The sequence below is a fragment of the Anopheles stephensi genome, chromosome 3 (assembly GCF_013141755.1).
Source record: "Anopheles stephensi strain Indian chromosome 3, UCI_ANSTEP_V1.0, whole genome shotgun sequence".
Taxonomy (NCBI): Eukaryota; Metazoa; Arthropoda; class Insecta; order Diptera; family Culicidae; genus Anopheles; species Anopheles stephensi.
Window position 1 is genome coordinate 85,862,118 of NC_050203.1, and position 22,129 is coordinate 85,884,246.

At 46.0% G+C, this 22,129-nt stretch overlaps 4 protein-coding genes across 5 annotated transcripts; 1 reads left to right on the forward strand and 3 right to left on the reverse strand.

Moving 5' to 3' along the window:
• Nucleotides 1-1,000: 1,000 nt before the first annotated feature.
• LOC118513942 (facilitated trehalose transporter Tret1-2 homolog) lies at nucleotides 1,001-4,816 on the reverse strand. 2 transcript variants are annotated; one of them, XM_036060325.1, is made up of 8 exons: nucleotides 4,663-4,816; nucleotides 3,239-3,605; nucleotides 2,960-3,152; nucleotides 2,711-2,888; nucleotides 2,349-2,569; nucleotides 1,847-2,065; nucleotides 1,706-1,771; nucleotides 1,001-1,632 (listed from the first exon to the last, which is right to left on the reverse strand). In XM_036060325.1, exons 1-8 carry the CDS (start codon nucleotides 4,709-4,711, stop codon nucleotides 1,480-1,482), a joined length of 1,446 nt encoding a protein of 481 aa, XP_035916218.1. In that variant the 5' UTR covers nucleotides 4,712-4,816; the 3' UTR covers nucleotides 1,001-1,479. The 2 variants fall into 2 exon arrangements, with proteins under 2 accessions (XP_035916218.1, XP_035916221.1); XM_036060328.1 differs by having other exon boundaries at nucleotides 1,847-2,047; nucleotides 4,663-4,808.
• Nucleotides 4,817-6,591: 1,775 nt separating this feature from the next.
• Nucleotides 6,592-14,935, reverse strand: LOC118513932 (gustatory receptor for bitter taste 66a-like). The gene is made up of 6 exons (XM_036060303.1): nucleotides 14,401-14,935; nucleotides 12,955-13,746; nucleotides 11,796-11,937; nucleotides 9,430-9,498; nucleotides 7,585-7,674; nucleotides 6,592-7,476 (listed from the first exon to the last, which is right to left on the reverse strand). The coding sequence occupies exons 1-6, from the start codon at nucleotides 14,925-14,927 to the stop codon at nucleotides 7,345-7,347; spliced, it is 1,752 nt and encodes a 583-aa protein (XP_035916196.1). The 5' UTR covers nucleotides 14,928-14,935; the 3' UTR covers nucleotides 6,592-7,344.
• Nucleotides 14,936-15,053: 118 nt separating this feature from the next.
• On the reverse strand, nucleotides 15,054-17,908 carry LOC118513947. Its single transcript, XM_036060337.1, has 6 exons — nucleotides 17,323-17,908; nucleotides 16,848-17,264; nucleotides 16,657-16,783; nucleotides 16,063-16,134; nucleotides 15,898-15,987; nucleotides 15,054-15,833 (listed from the first exon to the last, which is right to left on the reverse strand). Exons 1-6 carry the CDS (start codon nucleotides 17,829-17,831, stop codon nucleotides 15,765-15,767), a joined length of 1,284 nt encoding a protein of 427 aa, XP_035916230.1. The 5' UTR covers nucleotides 17,832-17,908; the 3' UTR covers nucleotides 15,054-15,764.
• Nucleotides 17,909-18,912: 1,004 nt separating this feature from the next.
• LOC118513919 (nephrocan-like) lies at nucleotides 18,913-21,387 on the forward strand. The gene is made up of 2 exons (XM_036060282.1): nucleotides 18,913-19,079; nucleotides 19,166-21,387. Exons 1-2 carry the CDS (start codon nucleotides 18,928-18,930, stop codon nucleotides 21,258-21,260), a joined length of 2,247 nt encoding a protein of 748 aa, XP_035916175.1. The 5' UTR covers nucleotides 18,913-18,927; the 3' UTR covers nucleotides 21,261-21,387.
• The last annotated feature ends 742 nt before the right edge of the window (nucleotides 21,388-22,129 follow it).

A 22,129-nucleotide genomic window follows, 5' to 3' on the forward strand; every position in this document is an offset into this window, starting at 1 on the left:
TGTATAAGACAAGAAGCGAGCGAAATAACGAACGAAAAACTGCTGGTGAGTTCTTGTTTGAGGCATGCGCATCATCACGTTGCTGCCACTCGCGTGGTTTTTGTTACGGTGGATTCTCATCGTCTTTCACTGAAGGGGAAAAAAATCGTTGCATTTTTCACCTTTTGCTTTCAGCCGTTGGGTTTTACCCTTCAAAATCACCCTTCACCGTCCGTAGCTGAATGCATTTCAGAAAAATGCGCCAAAGTGTGCGCCCGTTTTGTTGGGTTTCGGTTGCGGTCTTTGCGGTCGTCAGCGCTTCGGTCGGTCATCGTCACCACGGGTGCTGGCCTCATTTCGGTACGCTGATGGCCTGGTGTTTGAGCGTCCGTACATTGACTCAGACTCTCAGTCCGTATGTACAATGACCAGGCAGAATGTAGCGAAGAAACAATTGTTACCCTGTCGTCGGTATTCGGGTTTATGAAAATATGAAGAATTTGAATAGCTTTTTTTTTGCCGATATAGCTATGAAGTTGATGGTGGTCCTCGACGCTGACGACAGAACAGTGAAAGCTTCGTGATGCGCAGAGACAAAAAGCAGACATTGAAATTATTCTTCTATGGATGAAAGCAACGAGAAAAGTCTATTGATTGTTGCTTGCAAATTGCGTAAAAGAAGAAAGGGAGAAAAACAACAACACTTGAAGAAATGGTGCCAATGGAGGTTCGATGGAGGCGGATGGTCTTTCACGGCCTGGTCGTTAGTCAAGAGGGTGAAATTATTCCAACAGACCAGTATCATTGAACTGGAAAATAGCAAACTGTTGCCTTAAGCCTTGCAAATTTCTAGATCTATCGGAGCAGCTTTGGTATTGAGCGTGCCGCATGGCACTCTTCCGGACTTAATGGCGAACACGAGAAAGCTCCCTGCTTACATTGTTTGAAAGATAAATGAAAGATGGCTATTTATTTAGCGTTCAGATAGCTTTCAATACAAAGTGGGTACTTAAAAAAACAATTTGAATGTTATTAAAATTTTATTGTTGTAACATTGCATTTAAGCTTGTAGTTTTATACAAGTATAGGAGAATCCGTCAGACGTTTGCCAGCCCGAACCCAACCCAAAATCCGACTGATTCCAGTATTCGTAACACGTGCTCGAAATGGCCATAGGCTTTTGCGAATTAAGTACTCATTACCGGACAATGAATAGCTGCCGCTACTGCATCGCCCTTTTTTCGTCCCCATAAACCGCTTTAGGCGGAAGATACAAACAGGAGAAACCCATCAAATGGTAATTAACGAAATGGTGGAACGTGATACAGGCAACCTTCCAGCCGGTGGGACAATGTATTATGTCTACGATGAGCTGAAATTGTTTTTGTTTCTTGGATCTTTAACACTACGAATCTATTACACTTAAGGAGCGATTCTGCATTCAATTTCGTTGGTTTAATTGGCCTTGAACTTTGCAGTAAGTATTGAGGAGCAGAAGGTCTACTTTTCCATCATGTATTGAATTTCTTGGAAGCTTTTTCCTTTCGTTTCTGGCATGCACAGCAGCACGAAGAGTGTACCGATGAGCGAGCAAATGGCGAAAAACATCAGAATGCCGTGCATCCCCAAAAGCACACTTAGCGTGGAGAAGTACTGCAAAGAGACGAAAGGTTATGTAGTTTTACAAAAGGTTTTTTTTTCCAAAACATTACGCAATATTCCTCACCTTTAACGCAATGAAAGCAAACGTCCAGTTGGTCACCATGCAAAACGTCGTAGCGAATCCTTTGATCTGTAAAGCAATCCAACGCGTGTGGTGAAAACAAAGCGAAAGGAATCGGAAGATTTGGCCAGCCATTCATCATACCTTTTGTGGCATAATTTCCGCCAGCACGACGAACGGCATCGTACCGACCCCAACCGTGCCAATGAAAACGATAACGGAAAAGCACACCAACGGTACCCAACCGAACGCCGTCAGATCGAGCCCCATCGTTTGACCGTAGCAGTAGGAAGAGAAGACGCTCTGGCCGAGCGTTAGACCGGCGGATGAGATGAGCAGCAGAATCTGGAAATCGGTTTTATGGTGGTGAACGGAACAAAAATAATAGAAAATTGCATTAGGGAGAAGGAATTCTTCACTGAACGAAGGCAGGTTACAGGGTTACTCGGGCAGTTAGAAAATAAATACAGAAAGATTAAACCATTCTAACAACACTGCCCACATAAAACTAAAAAAATACAACAACTTTTTTATGAACAAGCTTTTTGCACAGCAGACATAAGAAAGTCCATCGTATTTTGGACCCTGGTAAACCCTGCTAAGGAAGAAGCATTGGCCCTCAAGGGCCTCAATATTGGAAACCTACTTTACGCCCGATCCGATCCACCAGCAGCGTGCAGACGTAGCATCCGACGAGCTGAATCAACCCGACCACAATCACCGACAGGCTGGCCGGTAGACTCAGCACCGATCCCGACGCGGCAAACACCGACTGTGCATAGTTCATCATGTAGAAGCAACCGCAGAACTGATTTAACGCCATCAGTGTCACGCAGATCAGCAAACCGTGCCGGGCGTGTCGGCTCGCTTTGTTAGTTAGGAGTAAAAGGAAAAAAGGATAGAAAAAAAACGGAAACCCCCTTTAATATCCGGCTCGTGAAGATAGACCGAGACTTTGGCGACATCGGCACACACAAAAGCACACAAAAGGATATTGGGAATTTTAACTGAAATCGCTCCACGACAGCACGACGGTGGCGGTTGGATCCTTTCCCTGGGAAGCTGGTGGTGAGCCTGCATGTACAATACGTTGCAGCAGTTGCAGTTCACGGACGTACTCATCCTCTCCCACAGTGTCCTTTTCCGACCGGATGCCGTAGAAGAAGCGTAACGATTGTTCGGCCGCCTGAAGAAGCAGAATGGGAAATGAAGTTGCCGAGGTTGCCGCGGTCGGATGCGGTTAGATAGCGAGCTTACCTCAAGCTTTTGCGCCTTGGCCAGGTGTGAGGGTGTTTCGGGCAGGAAGCAGAAGCTGGCGAGAAAGAACACCGGAACGCCGACCGATATCCAGGGAATGGTGTGGTAGTGCAGCAGTGCACCGGCCAGATAAGCTAGCTCCACACCGAGACAGCAGGACAGGATTAGCAGGGAGGACAGTGTGCCACGGTGTCTGTTGGTAACGATGTGATTTAGTTGATTTAGGCCTGGTGTATTTATTTAACAACATCTTCCTTGTCGTTGTTTTAGACTGCCCACCTTGTGCATGCGATCTCCGATACGTAGAGCGGCGTTACGACGAACTCGATACCACCGGCAAGTCCACCAAGAAACCGTGCTCCCATCAGATACCCTGGATGATCCGCCACGATGACCAGAACCCAACATACCACCAGCGGTACACCGGCCACCCATGCCGTCCACTTCCTTCCAATCCGGTCCACAATCGCACCACCGACGAGCGTACCGGCGATTCCACCGAGACAGAGTGCACCGCCGATCCAGGAAGCTTGGTGCTGTGTTATGACGCCATACTCCAGTGGACTTCCGGTCGGGGCCTGGAGTGTGGGCAGTGCGGACGAAGACCATCCACTGATCATGCCATAGCTAACACCGAGCAGGTTCACTGCCGATGAACGAGAAGGTGAACGAAGGACGACCACGATAAGTTCTTTAAACAAGGACTGCCACGAGAGGAGAGTCAACAACAGCTGGCGAGACACAGACGCGCTTTCACTTATCAAGCTTTTATTTACATTGCTGTGGACCGTCGCCGGTTACCTAGCTACGGATGCAACGAGATGTCTCTCGTGCAAGCCAAACAAAAAACCATACTATTCACAGCAATTTTGGGGGACAATCTTTTGAATGTCCGAATGGGTGTATCCGGGGAAGCTTACTCGGTGCGGCCCAGGAGCTCGGAACGGCGTGGAGGATTAATAATTAAAATGCAAATCAATCTCTACCACTAGCAGCAGGTCCAGCCAGTTTAATCAAACTGCAGCTCGTGCACTACAGGAAGCTTTTTGCTACCGACACTAGCGATTCAAGGGCGACTTGCGAGGCAGACTTGATACTATTAGCAGCAGTCCAGACCGGCAATAGCGGAACTGCACCATGGTGGATGTGTTTGTGCGCTTTATGAAACTCTCATCCGGGGTTTTGCTACGTGTTCCGAGATCAGCATCACTGATATTAAACGATGCATAAGTAAGCAAATTGGTTTATTTATACCTTCTTTTATGCTGCCCGAAGCAGCTTGCAGGACGAAACACAGTTTAAGGACACGACGGCAAGAGACTCGGGGTCGTTAAAAGCATATCTTTAATGAAATCTTTTGCATATCGCATAAATGATGCAGATTGGTTTCGGTGTGTATCACGCTTTTTCCTACGATGCAGCAAAATGGCTGCAATGTTTTTCAAAGCATAATGTTTCGCTATTGCAAATGCACACGGCCACGTCTCCACACACGGGAATTTTGAAGGGTTCAAAATTTATAGTCGCCCGAAATATGCTCGACCGGCCCCAAACTGCACCGATTACCGATTCATACCGTACGCCGAAACACGAGTCGAACGGGACCCCATTACACAGCCCATTAAATCACAAATTGTTCCTGTCAGATCCGTAAAGCAGGCCGGTCTCTCCCTTCGGTTGGTACTTGCTTAGTTGCTAACTACCTAAAACGGTGGCCATATATTGCCGCAGTACACCCACACGAGCCGCCATCGCACGGATATTGTCACACGCGGTGGTAATGAGCTGCTGCTGCTGCTGCTGTCCTGACGGGCGAGTCCTACACACTGGCTCGCTGGATGGCTCGTCTTCTCGTACAGGTCTCGTCTTGCTTTCGTTCTATCTGGACGGGGCCGGTGTGTTTGCTCTGATAAACAGCTGCCGAGCATGGGGCCCGGGACCTCACATCCACGCGCGGTTCGGTTTACACTGTCTTTGGGTTTTGATTTATGCACCGGCAGCCAGCCGGACAACATCAGCCATCCGTCAGACGAGGGGCCGGCGATGTGCGTTGAACAATTTCGGTAGAAGAGGCTCATCATATGCTGTTCTGCCCCGGCGTACGGATGCATCATGAGCACGCGAGCTTAGCGGATGTCTTTGCTATAATGAGGAGTGGTTTTGGCGCAAATCCGGTAGACAACAGCGGAAAGCTCTCATTTCGTCTGTGTGTGCGCGTATTATTTTACAAAGCGTGTAAGGTGATGTAGGTCACTTTTAGTGGTAGTGTAAAGCATAAGCAACCTTTTAAAAATTGTGTTAAATTATTACAGTTAATGTGGAAACATGTTCATGATTTTAAGGTTTCCAGAAATTCGTAGTTTAAGGTTTATGATTTAAATTTGTATTAAACTTTGTTTAAACTTTGACAAACTGAGTTTCAATTTACGTAAGAATAATTTAAACGCATCTCCAGTTAAAACCACGCAATACTGGAGCACCCTGTATCTGAGCGTTTGTTGTACACGGTAGCGCCATCTATCGTCGCGTAGCGAAAGCTTTAGCTGCAGCAACATGAGGACTTGTTTGCCGCGCAATAAAAAATGTGTAAAATGGCGAAAACAAATAAGGAAGAATGTAAAAATAGGTCTTCGAGAACCTGTTTTTTGAATCCAATTTAGATTTTATGTTTAAAAGAATCGTCTAAAATCTTAGCTTTAAACGGGTGAAATTGGACAGCGATTTAAAGGTGACACGGCAATGCCTTTCCCAAAATAAGAATCAAACCAGCCAACGAATGTATTTTGGTAAAGAGATCTCAAGCAATTAATTTAGCTGACCTAGTTTAAACTGCACAGCAGTAGGTCGCACGATCTTCACCCTTCTAACAATAACGTATGGAAATGGCTTTCGGCGAGAAAAGTTAATTACCACCCGGAGCATCCCGTGCTCACGGAGATGTGTGCGCGTCAGATATCCGTTCACGCTCACGGCTCCAATCAACGCCGACTCACGCCCCGTTAGGGCCACTTCATCGACCGGATACCGAGAGCGGGCCAGTTTTCTATCAGCAATAACAATAAAACATAATTAATTATGCTAGCGAGAAAGCGCGTTAGGGGCTAATTTTTATGATGCTTTTTCGATGTTCTTGTGCTAAACCGGAGGGTTGTGATCGGTTGTGCGATCCTTTCCGTGTTCCGGTTCCGGCGCAAACACTTGGAGATGATGATGATGGTTCGCTTGCTGGCAGTCCGTACCGCACCAGACCTCTTATCGGCACGGAAGTGTGCGGCTGTGTGTGTGTGTTGTTCTCACGATGATTTATGGGTGGCATTTCGTATGCGTACATGTGTTTGTTTTTTTTCCGTACGATGTGTGTATGCTTATCCCGAGGGGGTTTTGGGAGAAACAGGTTAGGTAAATTAACTCGTAACTGGAATAGGTAGCCGGGAATGTGTGTTGTTTTTCCTGCTATATGAAGATTTGATTAGCTACCGGGCAGCTGGAGTTAAAGCGAAAGGATTATAAATGGTCCGTTTAAGAGCCTGAAAGGAGATGACGTTCAGATTAATCCTGCTCTTTGATAGCTCTCCAGGAATTGTGTAAATTATAGAACTAATTATAAAAACCCACTTGAAGGAAAACATGGCTGTAACGACAAACAGGTTTATTTGATTTGAGATTGAAGGCAACGTTGCAGCTCGAAATATTGTTATAAGGACAGGAGAAAAACTTTTTGAATTGATTATACCATAAAACTTGCTTTGTTTGCATTCTTTCTCATTATAAATCAATGATCATACAAACTTGAAACCGCTTTGCCAAATCAAAGTATTTGGAAAACTGCTTCAAAACATACCCCATAAATTGGTGTCGCTAGAAGCACTGGGCGCCTCCTTCACGATGCCGCCGGTGCCACCCTGCAACTTCTAGCTCGCTGACTTGGTTTTATTTGTCCAGCTCGTGCACAATCCGGCAGCGGAACTTGGCTCTCCAGAGAATATCAATAGCATCCCCGATCCCGATGGCGAGATGAAAGCCAACACGAACGCCAGGTCAAACGTTTATCATCGAGATTAAATCCACCACAATGTTCATTGGTTTGTGGTGCCGCTCGTTGCGCATTGACGGCAGGATGCGTGGTCCTTACGCTTCTTATCCCCACGCGGTAAAGGCGCGCACCGAGCATATCTGTGCACGGACAGCAAATAGTTACGGTACGATACAAACAACAAAACGGAGCCGATGTTGCATATCCAGGGGGGTTTGGTTGGACGCCTGCTGGATGGATTATGAATTCCGATGCGGCTGGTGCTTTGATCCTTGGCATCGTTTATCACGATGACAGGTGGTGGTGGAGCTGGTGGTAATAGGCAATGGTAGCATCTCCAGTGTTCCTGTGTCTACGAAAGCTCTCTCGGTGCGGTGGATCCATTGGTCGCCGGCTGTTGGTCCACCGCCTTCCACCTGGCCCCGTTTTGGGCGATATCGAATTGTATCAATATCAGTAGGTACGTGGCGAGCGAACCGACTATCTGACCGGGCGTCACAAATAGAAACAATTACCGATGGTAAATATTTTACATACTGCCCGGTCCTGCCCACGGGGAAACCATCCACCACTTCCGGCGTCTAATACTCACATTAAACATTAGCCCATGATCGATGGTGAATAGGCCGCCGGCGGTAAACTCGATTCGCTGCTGCTGCAGCTGCAGAGAAAGTATACGCACCTGTTGTTGTTGTTGTTGTTGTTGGTGAAGATGGTGTGAAAGGCATTAGTAGCGTTGAGTAAGGTTTGTCTGCTTTGGTGATTAGTGTACGAGACTGCACTGCGATTGCGGGTATGTGAGTGTGCGTTGTAATTACATGTTATTGCAGAACGTTTATGAATTATGGTGCTATACAGCCGTTCCCATACTAACATTGAGTTCCTTCTGATCCGATTACGAAAACCGGAGTAGATAGGTTGAGTGAGCAAAGTTTTTGAAATTAAAATTGCTATAGACCCTTGGTGGTAGATTAAATTTGGATTTTCGCGATAACTAGGGTTGTATTCGCTTCGCTGTCGTATGAAGCATCCGAATCACCCCATTAGCCTGCCATTATTGTTATGTTCGACAAACGTTCTTAACTTCCTCTCGGCACTAAAATATGACAAAAAAGTCAATAAAGTTTTGCTTGCTTCACTTAATTCACCCGCAGCTCGATAATCCTGAAGTCCTGCGTATGGGAGGTAGGTCCGGGCTGGTCCGAATAGGCTCTGTCGTGTTAAAGCTCGTCCTTTAATCCTTCGCTGTATAAACCTTAAAGATTCCACAGGCTTGACAGATTATCTTTCCTCAAACCACCTTTACGTAACATAGTCTGCAATAAAATCTATCAGATTGGACTGATTGAACTAGAAAGGAGCTCAGAGCACGAGATTGAGTTGCTGCGGACGTGCGCACGACCTACGAGACGCAGAACAGACTATCCAACTTAACATGCATTCGCAACTCCTCTTGCTATGTCCACCAATGTACCTCTAATTATACTGATGTAAACTTCCCACAAAATTACTTCAAAATAAGCCGTTAACAAAGCTGTTTCCCATAACTGGGCGTTAGTTCCGCATGAACCCCCGCATGTGTAATGCCGTCCGGAAGTGTAAAAAAACCTCCCCCTGAAGCGATTTGTTCCTATACCGAGGACCGTCCTCAAACCGATCGGACCAAGAAATAAACGCTCCGCAAGCACCCGCCTCGGGAGGAAATTATGACCATTCATTAGCAAGCGAAGCCCGGGCCAGCACCGTAAATAGTACTGCCTCCGGAGGGCTTCCGGTAGTGGCACCGATGCACTAAAGCAAAGTCCCGGTGGGCAGTCCCAATATTGACCACAAATCATCGCCATCTCGTGTGAAACAATTCATTCGGCCGCGGGTATGGGTCGCGGACAGTTGGTGGTGGGTAGTCCGTAACACACACACACACACACGTGCGTATAAACGCACCATACGCGGTCGTACGCACAAAAAGACGGATATCGGAATCAATTTACCGGAAAGTTGCAACAATGGGGCGTTACATAATTCATAACACATTCGTGCGATGGTCGTGGTGGTGATGGTGGTGGTGGTGTTGTTGGTCATTCTAATGCAAATTGCTACTGGATGGGAACACAGCAGGTTCTCGTTTCGCTTGCAACCGCATGGATGAATCGAGGTTTGTGCAGCGTGTGCCCAAACACTTGACGCTCGTACGCGTAGGCAATTTTCGCTCGGGCAAGTGGACGGTCCGGCACTCGGAAAATGCATCCCCGGAAAACGCATACTGTCAAATCCGGGTCAGCAGGCATATTAAAAACATAACTTTTCCACCATGAGTGACAATTTCATGAACGTGTGTATGTGTGTGGGACTAGGTCCAATGCAATGCAGCACCATTAACACAAAAACAGAAGAAACAAAAAAACGAGCAATTTCTACGCACATTCCCAAGGCTTACCATCGATTGTGTGTCGGGACAATTTGTTTTCCAGCCCAGTCCATGTATGAGACTGCCGATTTTTTGTGCCTGTTGTTGGGTTGGGTTGGGTTGGTTGAGTTGGGTGTTCCGGTTCCGGTGGGGTGTCCGTTGCCGAATATATGGAACGATAATGAAACCGAAAAACGTGCCAGGCAATAAAACTGCTCGATAAAATCGTTGGAAAGGAGCGAGGGAGGGAGAGAGATATGTTGCAGCAATATCAGTGCTGTTTCAAAACTACAATCCTTTAAATGTGTGTCTGTTTGTGTTGGTGAGTAAGGGAAAGCCTTCGCACGATCACGATCAATAAAGAAGCGCCCAACCAGTAGGACAGTAGAAAAAACATTCATTTTAACGGCCATTTTGCTGGTGTTTTTTTCTCCCCAGTTTCCCACGACACTATCTAACGGGGAGCAAGTGATCAAGGGTGCTGGTGGAAAACGCGGACAGAGAGGTGCGTGAGCACGGCACTACTTAATTTGTCATTGAAATGCAAACGAAATTGCAATCACTTTTGCAGCTCAGTGCAAACAATCTGCTCACTGATTTATTATTCACGTACTATTCATTCATTATAATAATAATAATCATTATAATTGTTGTTGTTGTTGTTGCTGCTGTCGTTATTGTCCGGGCAGCGAATAAATCGAGGATGACGATCATTATCAGCTTTTGCAAAGAGCGAAAGGATGCGGGAATACAGGACACACAGACAGAGAGCATGAAAAATGTAAATAAAGGTTGCATCAAGGTTGCACCAAAGAAATGGTGGAGGGAAAAAATAGTTTTGGAAGGTTTAATTTGAGCGTAGTGTTGATATGCAGAAATTTGAGTAATAATACAAGACTTTTGACCCCACAAATATTTGAAGCTCCAACAGAGTTTTGAAGAGAATGAGAGATAGATAGAGAGTAGAGAGATAGAGACAGAGAGAGAATCGCTTAGGAATGGTAAAGGAGCTATTTTCTACCGCAGAGAATTGAATCCCATGCAGTGATTCAAATCTTTAAAAAGAGTTATGAGGCTAATCCGCAGATATTTCAAGAGTATTAAGGCGGCAAATAATCTTCAAGGAATAGTAAAGGAATCATTTGTCACCAAGGAAATGTGAACAGCAGAGATTATTAACTCAAAGAGATAGGAAGAAGATTTATGTGATACCAACGATTTTTGACTTCTATGCAGGTTGTAAGGCATGCATTCCTTGCAAACAAACTGCAAGGCAGTTGACTACAATGACTATAAGTCATTGGTTTGCATAGAGATATGAATTATTACCAGGAATTCGATTTCCAAAACATGAAAGTAAAAGAGTTAGTAGGCGTCATAGTCATTTGAATTCCAAGCAGTAGTTCGATAATTTGAAGCGCTCAACTTCAAAATTCGGATCCTCGCGATGGCCTCTTCAGATGATCTCTCCATCTCTCCATAATCCACACAAATTCTAGGCTCAGGCTAAAACATTTGAGACATTTGAGACTCCATAATCCAAACAAATTCTAGGCTCAGGCTAAAACATTTGAGACTGTTGTTCGCACTAGATACGTTTATGCCCACTGGTTGTGGTCTATAAAGTGTATCGAAAGACAATTTTGTGTCAACATTTCGTCCAACTTGTCAGATTGTTAAAATCCTGCTAAAAGACTCAACAAAAACTTGAATTTGGAGTGACCTAAGCTTGAGTGAAGTGATTTTATGCCGTATACCAAAACCCAACCAAACGTGCCCCAGGAGTGTCCTGGACTCGGTTTTCGTTATGCAAAACAATTTCACACATCTTTTGGCTAAACCTGCAACCGATACGCGCCAGAGTCACGTGAGTGAGTGAGGTTTAGAGTGGATGTCGCCGGTGGATGTGCAGTGGGCAAAATCCTGCTCTGTTCTGGCCATTCTGTTTTACAAATCTAATAGACTAGATCTCTCGGTGGTGCACAAAGCTTACAGCGTTGCAACACTACTTGCGACCGTACAGTGTGCAACTATTTCGACCGGGTGTCACTTAATTAGCATATCTTTGTAAATGCATCGAAACAACGTTTGTCTGGTGTCGAAGTCGACTGTGGGCGCTGTGCCGAAAGATATGGGCGCTTTTGGAAAGAGCAGTGATTTGTGCATTCGAGTGTGTATTGGAGTGCACACACACACACATACCCTCGATCGGGAGTTGTGCGTGTGTGTGTGTAAAAGCGGTGCACATGCGACAAACTCGAATGCGAAAATACTTCTACCGGGGGACCATCCATCATGGTCGGTGCACGAAGGAAAGGATTAGACAAAAAAAAGGGACCCACACACCGACACACGAACGTACAGGAATCTGGGTTGAATGTTTTTCCCTCAATTACCTCGTTTTTTGCCGAATTACACACGTTGCAGATGCGCAGGATGCGAAATGTGGATATGCAGGCCCACGAGAGCGTGCTCAGGACCGGCCAGAAGTTTGCCATCAGCTCGCTCGACGTTGCCCACTGACCCATCCAGAGTATTCTGAGAGAAAGAGAGAGAGAGAGAAAGAGGGATAGAAGAAGCGGGGTTTAGTTTCACGCAGCTCGGTGGTCAGTTTTGGCGCGTTGCGAATCACGGATGTACCCGTCGGTTTGCTGTGGCTGTTGTTCGGTGGTTAGCGGACAAACGAATATGTTACTGAGGTGCAACTGAGGTGCAGCAAGGAATCTCGAAAAGCAAATGAAAATGTAAATAGAGAACGAAATCAATTGGCCACGGGGAAACGATCGGATTGCCGGCGAATGCACCGTAGCAGTATCATTGAGCCGAGTCGAGCGTCGATCGTTTGGGGAGTTGCAATTTTTGTGTATGAGCTTTGCTTAAATAAATGGCAGGTTTTTCGTTCGTAACAAGTGGTTTGCTTGTACGAGAGCTGCTGCTCTATCGGAACATTCGCTTCATAAAAAATGGTAACTCTTTTGGAAGCAATTAGTTTTAAATTTTATTCTAATTTAACTTTCCTATTGCGTTGCATCATTAAAGCTTTTTTGCAGCAGGAAGCTTGAAAATGTAACGAGAAACAACGAATCGTATTATACTCTCATCTCTCTACTTCTATTGTAAGCAATTTTCATACTTTAATTGCCATGCATGTTACAGGCGAAAAAGGAGTTAAACTTGTTCAACAAACAATTGCCCTTTGCATGGGAAATAAATAAAAAAACAGCGATTTATTACCATTAGTTGAAGTAAGCAAGAACAATCAATTGAGCAATTGAAGGAAGGCATGGAGATGAATAATATCGGCCCTGTGTGTGTGCTAAATAGTCCATACACAAGCTTGTAAACCCTTCAAGAGCTTACCCCTCCACGATCGGCTTGGTACATTCGTTCGGTTCGGGCTTTTAATCGTCGAACCATTATGCACCGACTTAATGATCAACAGTGAGTGGGATGCAGCAAACCAGGCAATCGAGCGAAATAAGGCGTGCAAAATGGGGAGGCAGACACAAACACGAATGAAAAAACAAACCAGGCAGCCACGAACCGAATACTTACCGAAAAAGTTTCATCGTGCAGTAGTAGAGCAGCGTCGTGAGCGTTACGAACAGCGTCAGCAGGATGAAAATCAACTGCGCCCCGTACGCTTTATTAATATTCAGCGATAATAAATGCAAATGTGTGTATAAATTTTTTATGTCATTAATTATTTTCATTCTGATGTGTACACCCGGTTTCGACTGTGCATTCAGCAGGCTGGCCACGAGCAGCGGAAATTGGCCCGGCAGTGTACCGCCGCCGCCGCCGCACGGTCTTTGCGTGCGCGATGGAGGCGCCTGGTCGACCGTAATTATTTTATGCTTCTGCTTGATTTTATGCCATCGCCGATCGCCCCGGGGGATTGATGGTTCGTTTCGGGCGTTTGGTCGGTTGATCCCGGCCGGCCTACCGGACAGCGATTGCGATTGATGGGCCCGCGGGTATGATGAAGTGATTTCGGCCAGCAATTGGCCGGTGGTGGTCGGTGTTGTTTGTTCACCTTTCGGGTCGAGCTTCTCAAGTCGAAAACGTTCGTCATGGGGTTGCTGCTCATCGGTGGTGCTGCTGCTGCTGCTGCTGTACGCGGTCAGCTCGACGAGCAGCTCGTTGATCAGCTGGAGACGGTTTTTAATCAACCGCACAAAGGCCACGTACTGAATTTCCACCGTCGAGCTGGTCAGCATCGTGATGAAGCACTCGAAGACACAGTACTCGGACGCCGGGATGAAATCGCTCATGTACATGATGCAGTTGTGCCACTCGGAAAACCCGATGGCGAGAAATATGAACGCACCGTGCAGGCAGATAAATCTGGCAATGGGTCGAATTCGGGTGGAAACCCGATGTGCGGACGAAGTGGACGATAAAGGATGCAATCAGCGTGAATCACGTTAATGCATCGCACATGAAATGCATTTGCAAATTCAAAAGCTGTTACCGGAGGTTTATGTATGTGTGAGCGATTGTTTTTAGTTTCAAGGTTGATGAAATAAAATCGGTTACCGCATGGAAAGGGAAGGATTTTTTTTTCGTTTAAATCCGCTTTCAGCTCTCGGTGGAATGCATTTTATATGCTTTCTGATGGTTTTAAGTAAGTAGCATTAGTTTGATCTGGTTTTTATGGCGTTATTTACAAGTATTTATATTAGTTGATAAGTTAATTTGTTAAATTGTGTTTTCTTCTGTATCTCAGTGTAAAAATTTATAAAACAATACATAAACAGAAAAAAATTGATAAGTAACAGATAAAAAACAACACATAAAAAGATAAACAACAGATTTAAGAAAAAATAATCGAAAGAAACATGATTTAAGTAACTATCAATTAAAAAAAGTCAAAGATAGAAGGTTAAGGGAAAAAAGTGAGAAGCACCATACGTTCACAAATTTACACGTGAACAAATATATTCAAAACCCATATTAACTAGGCCGACTGTATTTGAAGCCCTCAGAGCTGAATCTTACCTGCACCATTGGACGTGGTTTGGCACCAGTGACAATCGTTGGGCAATTTGCTCGTCAATCGACAGCACGCCAGCAACGATCGCACCCAGTGAGCGCTGGGTGGCCAGCGCAACGGTATGCAGCAACCAGAACAGAATTAATCCCGAGTACCGATTGTAGATGTCGATCACTATCGAGACGAAGTTGGCCTCGGTGGTCTGTTGCGCGTTGGCGTTGGCTGTCGCTTCGTCGTGCGATGTAATGCCGTAAGCATCCGTGTAGTTAATGTACAGATGGAACGCACTGTACGCCGTCACGATTGCCACCACGTACAGTATGCTCCAGCGAGTGAACAGAGCGCCGGTGGATCCACCGTGTCCGTTGGGTTTCGTCCATCCGTCCAGCGTCACGCTGAACGGCCACAGGGCGAACGCGCTCGAAAGGATGTGAAGCGGTCGAAAGCAACGCAGGAATTGGTGTCGCGAACTGTGAGGAGTAGGTGCAGCCAAGGTGTTTCCCTTGCTAGCGACAGAATCCAGCATAACCATCAGGAAGATTCAGGTTAAGAAGCTAACTCCTGGAGGCACCTTTTTAGCAAATCGTCGGAGAGATGGTTTTGAATTCACAAGCACATCACTCGCGTTGTTGTGTCCACACTCGAATGGAATATGGTTGTTCGTCGTGGTGGTGGACAGAAGCAGTTGCAGTGCTTTGAAGCTTGTTTCATGCGCTCCAAACATGATTAATGGCTAGGGAGGCTTGATGGTAGTAATTATCCTTCAAGCAAAGTGCTCATAATGGACGTATTTGCTGACGTGTTGGCACTGCTCGTTTGTAATGAATGACACTTCTGGGGGTGGTTTACTAATGCATGCTGAGTGTTCATTTGATTAGTTGAGCAGTGATTGTTATTTTATACGCCATTTACTTATTATTTTGTGGCAGAGAAAAAAAGGAACAGAAAGCTACCGAGCACATCCAATGAAGCAACTGATTGTCGTCTTTAAGGAAATGCTTCAAGCATCTGGCATTTGGCGAAGTAAAGCACGGCGCATTACGCCCATCTGTGTTACACGATTGGTCATATAATGATGTTACCCGTGGCGTTTATTGGTCATTAACATTCATGAGCGCTGGTCGGCGGTGGCGGTGGCGGCTTTTCCTGCGAAGCCTGCTGGATGGCTTCGAGCGTGATGATTATAATCATGATTGCGTAAATTTCCCCTGTTCACACCGATCAACCGTGTGCTTGTGTGTTGGCCGGATGACCGCGTGCAGCATATGCATTTAAATCGAGTAATTAAAGGGCAATGGTGTGCGGTGGTTTCGTCGTCACGATTTTTTCCACGATCACGGCTTGTCAGCAAAACAACCGTCCTGTTGGCTTAATCACCGTTAAACGATTGATCGAACTGTATCAGGATGATTAGATAGGTTGTTGTAGCACCAATAATCTGTGAAATGGAAACAACCATTAGCAGGGATGGCTGTGGGTGTGGTTCGAAGCATCCCTGGTACCGCGTGGAGCAGCGTGAGATCTACGGTGAACAGGCCGCCACAGGTGACGCACGTTTTGAGGTTTAGGAACAGCAATTGTTGTTGAGAAATCTGGAAGGAAAATACATTTGCCAGTTAATCATGAACCAAAATTTCCCGCTGGTGGGCCTTAGGGTTGTTTTGTACCAGACGAAAATGGCTCCTTACGTTCATCCTGTAAGTGGTAGGCGGTCTTAGAAGATGAGCTGTTCGTTGTGCCTTTAGAAATAAGAAAATTGTTTTAGAATCTATCAACACTAGTAGTTTGAGAAACGGATTTTTGATCTAGAAGGGGAGGTTTTGGTAAAAAAAGGGGACCAGTTCTTACATCTCCTTCCTAATAAGGAGACTTAAAACAACTGTCATTATGCCAGCTAGGTCACTGTCACTATAAAATTCTAATATTCTCGGAAGTCCCGAAAAGAAGTGCTGCGGGTTTAACATTTTGCTGGGTGAGTACCCATTAGGGTCTCTCGTCCAGAAAGCTTCATCTGCCAAGAGATCTTGTCCAACAATATTCCTCGCCTACTTAGATGTCTCTTCGTCCATGGAGGAGATAGTTTAAGAGTTTCGTGTGAGGGACCTCGTCCAAGGAGTCTCGCATAAAAAAACTCTGCTGCGAAAGATTTTTTCCTTCAAGGAGTTCTGCTATTCAAGAGTCTAGTGTTGGGCCTAGACATAAATATTTGAGGAAGCATATCCATAGCAATTGAATACAGTGTTCTGCTCCCTCTCATTTACCTCTTCCACAGTAGCATGGCTACAGTAGCAGACCGCAAACATTTCCATCACAAACCATACGATCCAGTACACTGTTTCGAGGAAGTCCTCCGTACTGTCGCCCTGCTGGGTGTGTGCTGCGGCATACCTATTACACCAGGGAAACTTATTAATCGAGCAATAAGTTAGCTGAAAACCATCGTGTCACCTACCGCACGGACATCATGCTCGTGTTGTAGCCCAGCTCAACAAGCGTGACGAACTGGAACAGCAGCAGGGTTGCGTTTTGCACTCCGAAGCATCGGTTGAGCAGCCCGATTGCGTTGACCAGCTTCCCATGGATGTGAGTGAGCTGGTGCACGGATGCGAAGGCGGGCTCACTGCCACGTGCCAGCTGGGGCTGCAGTTGCAACAGCCATCGGTTGAGCAGTCTTAACCGGTCTCTGATTAGCAGCGCGTACGCTACAAACTGTAGCTCACTGATAACGCAGAGCGTTTGCGGTACGATGCAGAGCAGCAAGCAGTTGGACGAAAACGGTGAACCACTGTCGCGGATGTACATGAGACAGTTGGTGATCTCGAGCGTTGCCTTTACCCCAACCCCGAGCACGAACATCAGAAGAACATTCCTGGCGTGAAGAGCGAGTAAGCGACAAGTACAACCACAAGTAACGCAACCGAACCTACCTCAACCAGGCCGCATTGTTGACGGAAGTCTGCGGCCAGTTCGTTTGTCCAACAACCCCAGTCATCCGCGGCAGAAGCTGATCGACTCGGAGCAACACCTGTATCAACCGATTCAGTGCCGGCTGGCGGAACAAGGACACGGTCACGAGCACCAGCACCAGAATGCATCCCACGTACTGATTCTTTAGGTCGATCGCCACACGCACCAAGTTCGAGTCGGTCAGCTTGCTCGACTGACTCAGCGAGGAAAGAATGTGATAGGAAGCGTAAGCAAAGCTGCATCCCACGGCATGCAGCAGTCCAACGACGGAGAATGTCAACTTTTTGCCGTGCGCGGTACGCTCGGAGGAACATTTGTCCGATGCGCTGCTGAAGTTCCGCGGCACAATGCGCTGCTTCAGTGGCCTATAGGTAAAAGCATTTAAGCAGCACAGTTTTGACACGAGATAGAGCGGTATCAGGGCGGTTTGTAAATCGATGGTCCAAGTACATGCTTTCCGTTTGGCCATTACTGTGACTGTGATTTGTGTTCCGTTTCGGTGCGGGTGTTCAAAGTATACATTAGCGCAATGTCCATTCGTTCGTATCGCCTGTCACGCGTGTGACAACAAGTTGTCACTTGGTTTGAATAATATTAATGGGGTTTTCGGGAGAGCTGCTTCCAAAGGAGTCAGAGCGTATTAAAAAACAACTATTAGTGCAGTGCAACTTAAGCTAAGTGATTGGGGGAGAAATCATCGCAATAATAATATTGATAGCTTATTCTACTGCCAGTCACGCATGTAATGAACCTTTCCAATACAAATATTTTTTGCAATTGAAAAATGACGATGTTTACATTTTTACACAAGTTGAAATGCCCTGTTCGTTCTTGAGTAAATAAAGGTTCCTTGGCTCTTTTTTGGCTCTTTTGACCTCAAACTGGTACTGATGACTGATGTTTTTAAAGGGAATTATTCATGTATTTATTTTTTTAAATGTATTAATCTATTCAAATTTATTGAATTTCATTTTGTTCTTCAAAGTTGTAGTGTTTGTTAACTGCTGTTATTTATATCATTACGGCACAAACACTTTTATCGTTTCACATGTTGTCTTCCTGTAACACAAGTTCTTATCAGTGCTAACAATAGCAACAAAATATACTTAAATATGTAGGTTTGCATTAACTTGATATCTTTGTGTTGGAGAAATCGTAATATGAAAAAACTCTCTTCGCATCGAATCAGCATTATAAGCGTGATCTTCGTGTAAACATCACGCTTAGCGCCATAAGTAAAACATTGAAAATACAAACAGCCAAACGGACGATGGTTATGCACACTCTGGCGTTCTGTCTTCCTCACAGTACCGAGCAAACCAAACACGAGCGGCCGGTGAAATTGATCCTGCTGTTGTATGAATAAGCATACGCCGGTCGGTATTGAATTTAGTCAGCCGACGAATGTAAACAAAAGGCCCAACTATTTAAATGTTGATACATGCCTGCCGCACGGACCGGATAATTGCAAACGTCGCCAAAAACTTGAAACTATCGCGGCCAAAGAAAGCGGAAACAATTTATCAACCAGCGTCTTATCTCGCACACATACGAGCCGGACTCAGATGGCAGCTGCTTCGAAACCGAACCGTCTCGGAACGCTGCTGCTGATGCATCGGAGCACAGTTTCGTTCGGTCAGTGTTCGGGTGTGGTTCTTAAGGAGGTTTGCGTTGCAAAGATGCAAGTGACCAGCTTCGTGTTTTACTTTGCCTTACTGTAAGTAGCATTTGGTGGCATGTGTCGTTTAGCCGCTGCACCGTGTGAGCTTGCCGACCGTTAATCGATCTTTTATCCTTCCGCAGGTGTTTGATGATGGTTGACCCAAGCGCAGCACAGTTTCGCTGCCAGTACGGTGGTCATTATGGCTCATCAAGAGCGACATTCTCTGGAGTAAATATCGAGGGTTCCGCAACACCGCAGTTTTTGTGTGACTACAGCTACAACATACAGTTCGTAGCGTTTGAAAACTCCTTGCTCGAAGAGTTGCCCAAGAAGCTGTTTGATATGTTCAACAACCTACAAACAGCGAATCTAACCCGCTGCAATATCAGACATGTGAACCGTTACAGTCTCGAAAGAGCCAGCTCGCTGCAGATTCTGGATTTGTCCCACAACGCCTTGAACGAGCTGACGGGGAATTGCTTTACCGGAGCGAATGCGCTTGTCAAGCTCATTCTTTCGTACAACAACATTAGCGCGATCGACAAGATGGCGTTCAACGCGCTGGTCAACCTGGGCGCGCTGGTGCTGACTGGAAACAAGCTGCAATCGTTGGACAGTGAGGTGTTTAGTTCGCTCGTGTCGCTGCGTACCATCTACCTGGACTCCAACGAGCTGCAGGTGATAGAACGCGATATGTTCTCCAACAATCCCAAGCTGGAGAACATTCTTCTGCAGGGCAATCGTATCAGTGTGGTTGAGGAAGGAGCAATCGCTACCGAAACCAATCAAGCGCTAAGTATTCTATCGCTCAGCAACAATAACCTCACCAAGCTGGACCTGCAAGGCGTGAACGTGAAGAAGCTGTATGTGGCCAACAATAAGCTGGAGGAAATCTTTCTCTCACCCTCGGTAGAATCGGTGTACGCGAAGAACAATCGCATCTCGAACATCCTGAGGGACAACTCGTCCAGCATGAGCCTGGTAACGCTGGATTTGGAAAACAATTCCATCTCGTCTATAGAATCGATTCAGCATCTGGACACGCTCGTGAATCTGTTCCTCTCGCACAACCGGATCGGTCCGCTGAACCTCACCAGTCTGTCGAAGTTTACCAAGCTCCAGCAGCTGGGTCTGGAGGGAACGTTCGTGTCCAACCTGCAGCACGGCACCTTTGCCCAGCAGGAATCGCTCAAATGGTTGGATCTGTCCAACAACAATCTCGATCGATTCGATTTCGACATCCTCACCTCGTCCACCGGTCTGGAGAAGATCTATCTCGATGGCAACCGGTTAAGGTCGCTCGAATTTCAGTATCTGAAGAAAACGTTCCCGTCGCTCGTCGAGATCGGGCTGTCCGATAACAACTGGAACTGTACGTATCTGATTCATCTCGTACGCTACTGTACCGAGCATAAGATCGCACTGTTCAAAGCCCAATCGGCCGTGCTGAATCAGACGAATGTGAAGGGTATCTACTGCTATGACGATAAGAACCCGCTGGGCAGCTGGAACGCTACTGTGCAACATCTGCAGACGCTACATCCACACAACTCCACAGACGATGCGGCCCTGCAAACGTTGCTCCAGAGCGTGCTCGAGGATGTGCGTCGTTACAGCGAGAACAATGCGGACGTCGCAAACCAAACGGTCAAACTGGATGGGGCTGTTTACGATCTCACCAAGAATCAGTTCAGCCTGCAAAAGGATCTGCTCAGCTTGCGTCAGGCGCTGAACGATATTCGGCTTGAGCTGTTGGCAAACCGGACAAACGATAGCCTCGGAATGAACAGTGACGAGCTGCGCCGTATGATCGAAACGGCGAACAATCTAACGCTGGACAAACAGGAGCTGAGTGCGAAAACGCTCGAGTTTAAGATTTACGAGCAAACGTTTAAGGTAGATAAGGCGCTAGAGTTGACCAAGGAAAACGGTGAGAAGGTGGCACTGTTGGCGAAGCGTGTCGAGCAACAGATCGGCAATATGATGGCGTCCGGTGGTAGCGTCGGTTTGCTGACGCAGGAACGACAGCACCAGCTTGTACAGCAGAGCAGTGCCGCACCTGCAAGCGGAGGCGACCATGGACTAATCATAGCACTGCTGGTAATGATGTGTCTGCTGTTGGGCGTGATTGTGTTCGGGTTTTTAAAGTTCAATCGCCGGTTGTTTAACGTTGAACGGAAGCGTTATACCAACCGGAACAGCAGTTTGTCCACGATCATCGATAACGATATTTGATAAGGGGATCGGTGCTGGCAGTCGTTGCATTCTTCTGATTGTGAGCGCGATGACGAGTGTGCCTCAGGTTTGCGCATAATCAATAAATAATCACATACTCAATCAAGTTAAAATGGGAACCACGAAATACTTGTGACGTTAGACTATTCTTTGTGAATTTGACTCGGCTTTGCATATAGTTATTTTTAAGGTAGTGCTCTTTACCGGACTCGCTCGTTACTGCCATGATAGTAAGGAGGGTTCTTTTACATCCGTATTCCATTTCTAGATTGTGCGAGATTGATAACAGGAAGTGCTATTATCGGTTAAAGGTTATTGAAGCTGTGTTCCTGCATTCACAATATGTTTTGATGAACAAGCCTTGAGTTTTGGCATCGAATGATCGTAGGAATATAAGTGTCCAGACCTAGCCTAGCCAGACCTTTATAGTGGACTTCATCTCGATTTCAGTCTACAGGAAATAGAATCCTTATTATGTTGATGTGAATGACTGATATTGGTGGCTTTGTCGCAAACGGACGACTTTCGATTGATGTTCAGTACATAGTACGCTGTAGAGCTTAAACATACGCGAGGAGCATAAGGTGTTTCCGTCTGCTTTGGACAGCATCCATATCTGAGATGAAATTACTTGGGTGGCTTACTAATTGATTGCTTAAATTCTTCCACGATCAAGCTCGGAAAGGAAACAATTAAAATTTCCCAACTAAATCATCGGCAGTTTATAACCAATGATAAATATATCAAAACGATAGCATCACGTGCAAAACATGCCACCAAAAGCTGGTCCACCAGATAGCAGCATCAGTAGCATCCTACTCTGCAGTTCTATAAATTTGCTAATTGATCGGGAAACGGTCTCGCTTCAC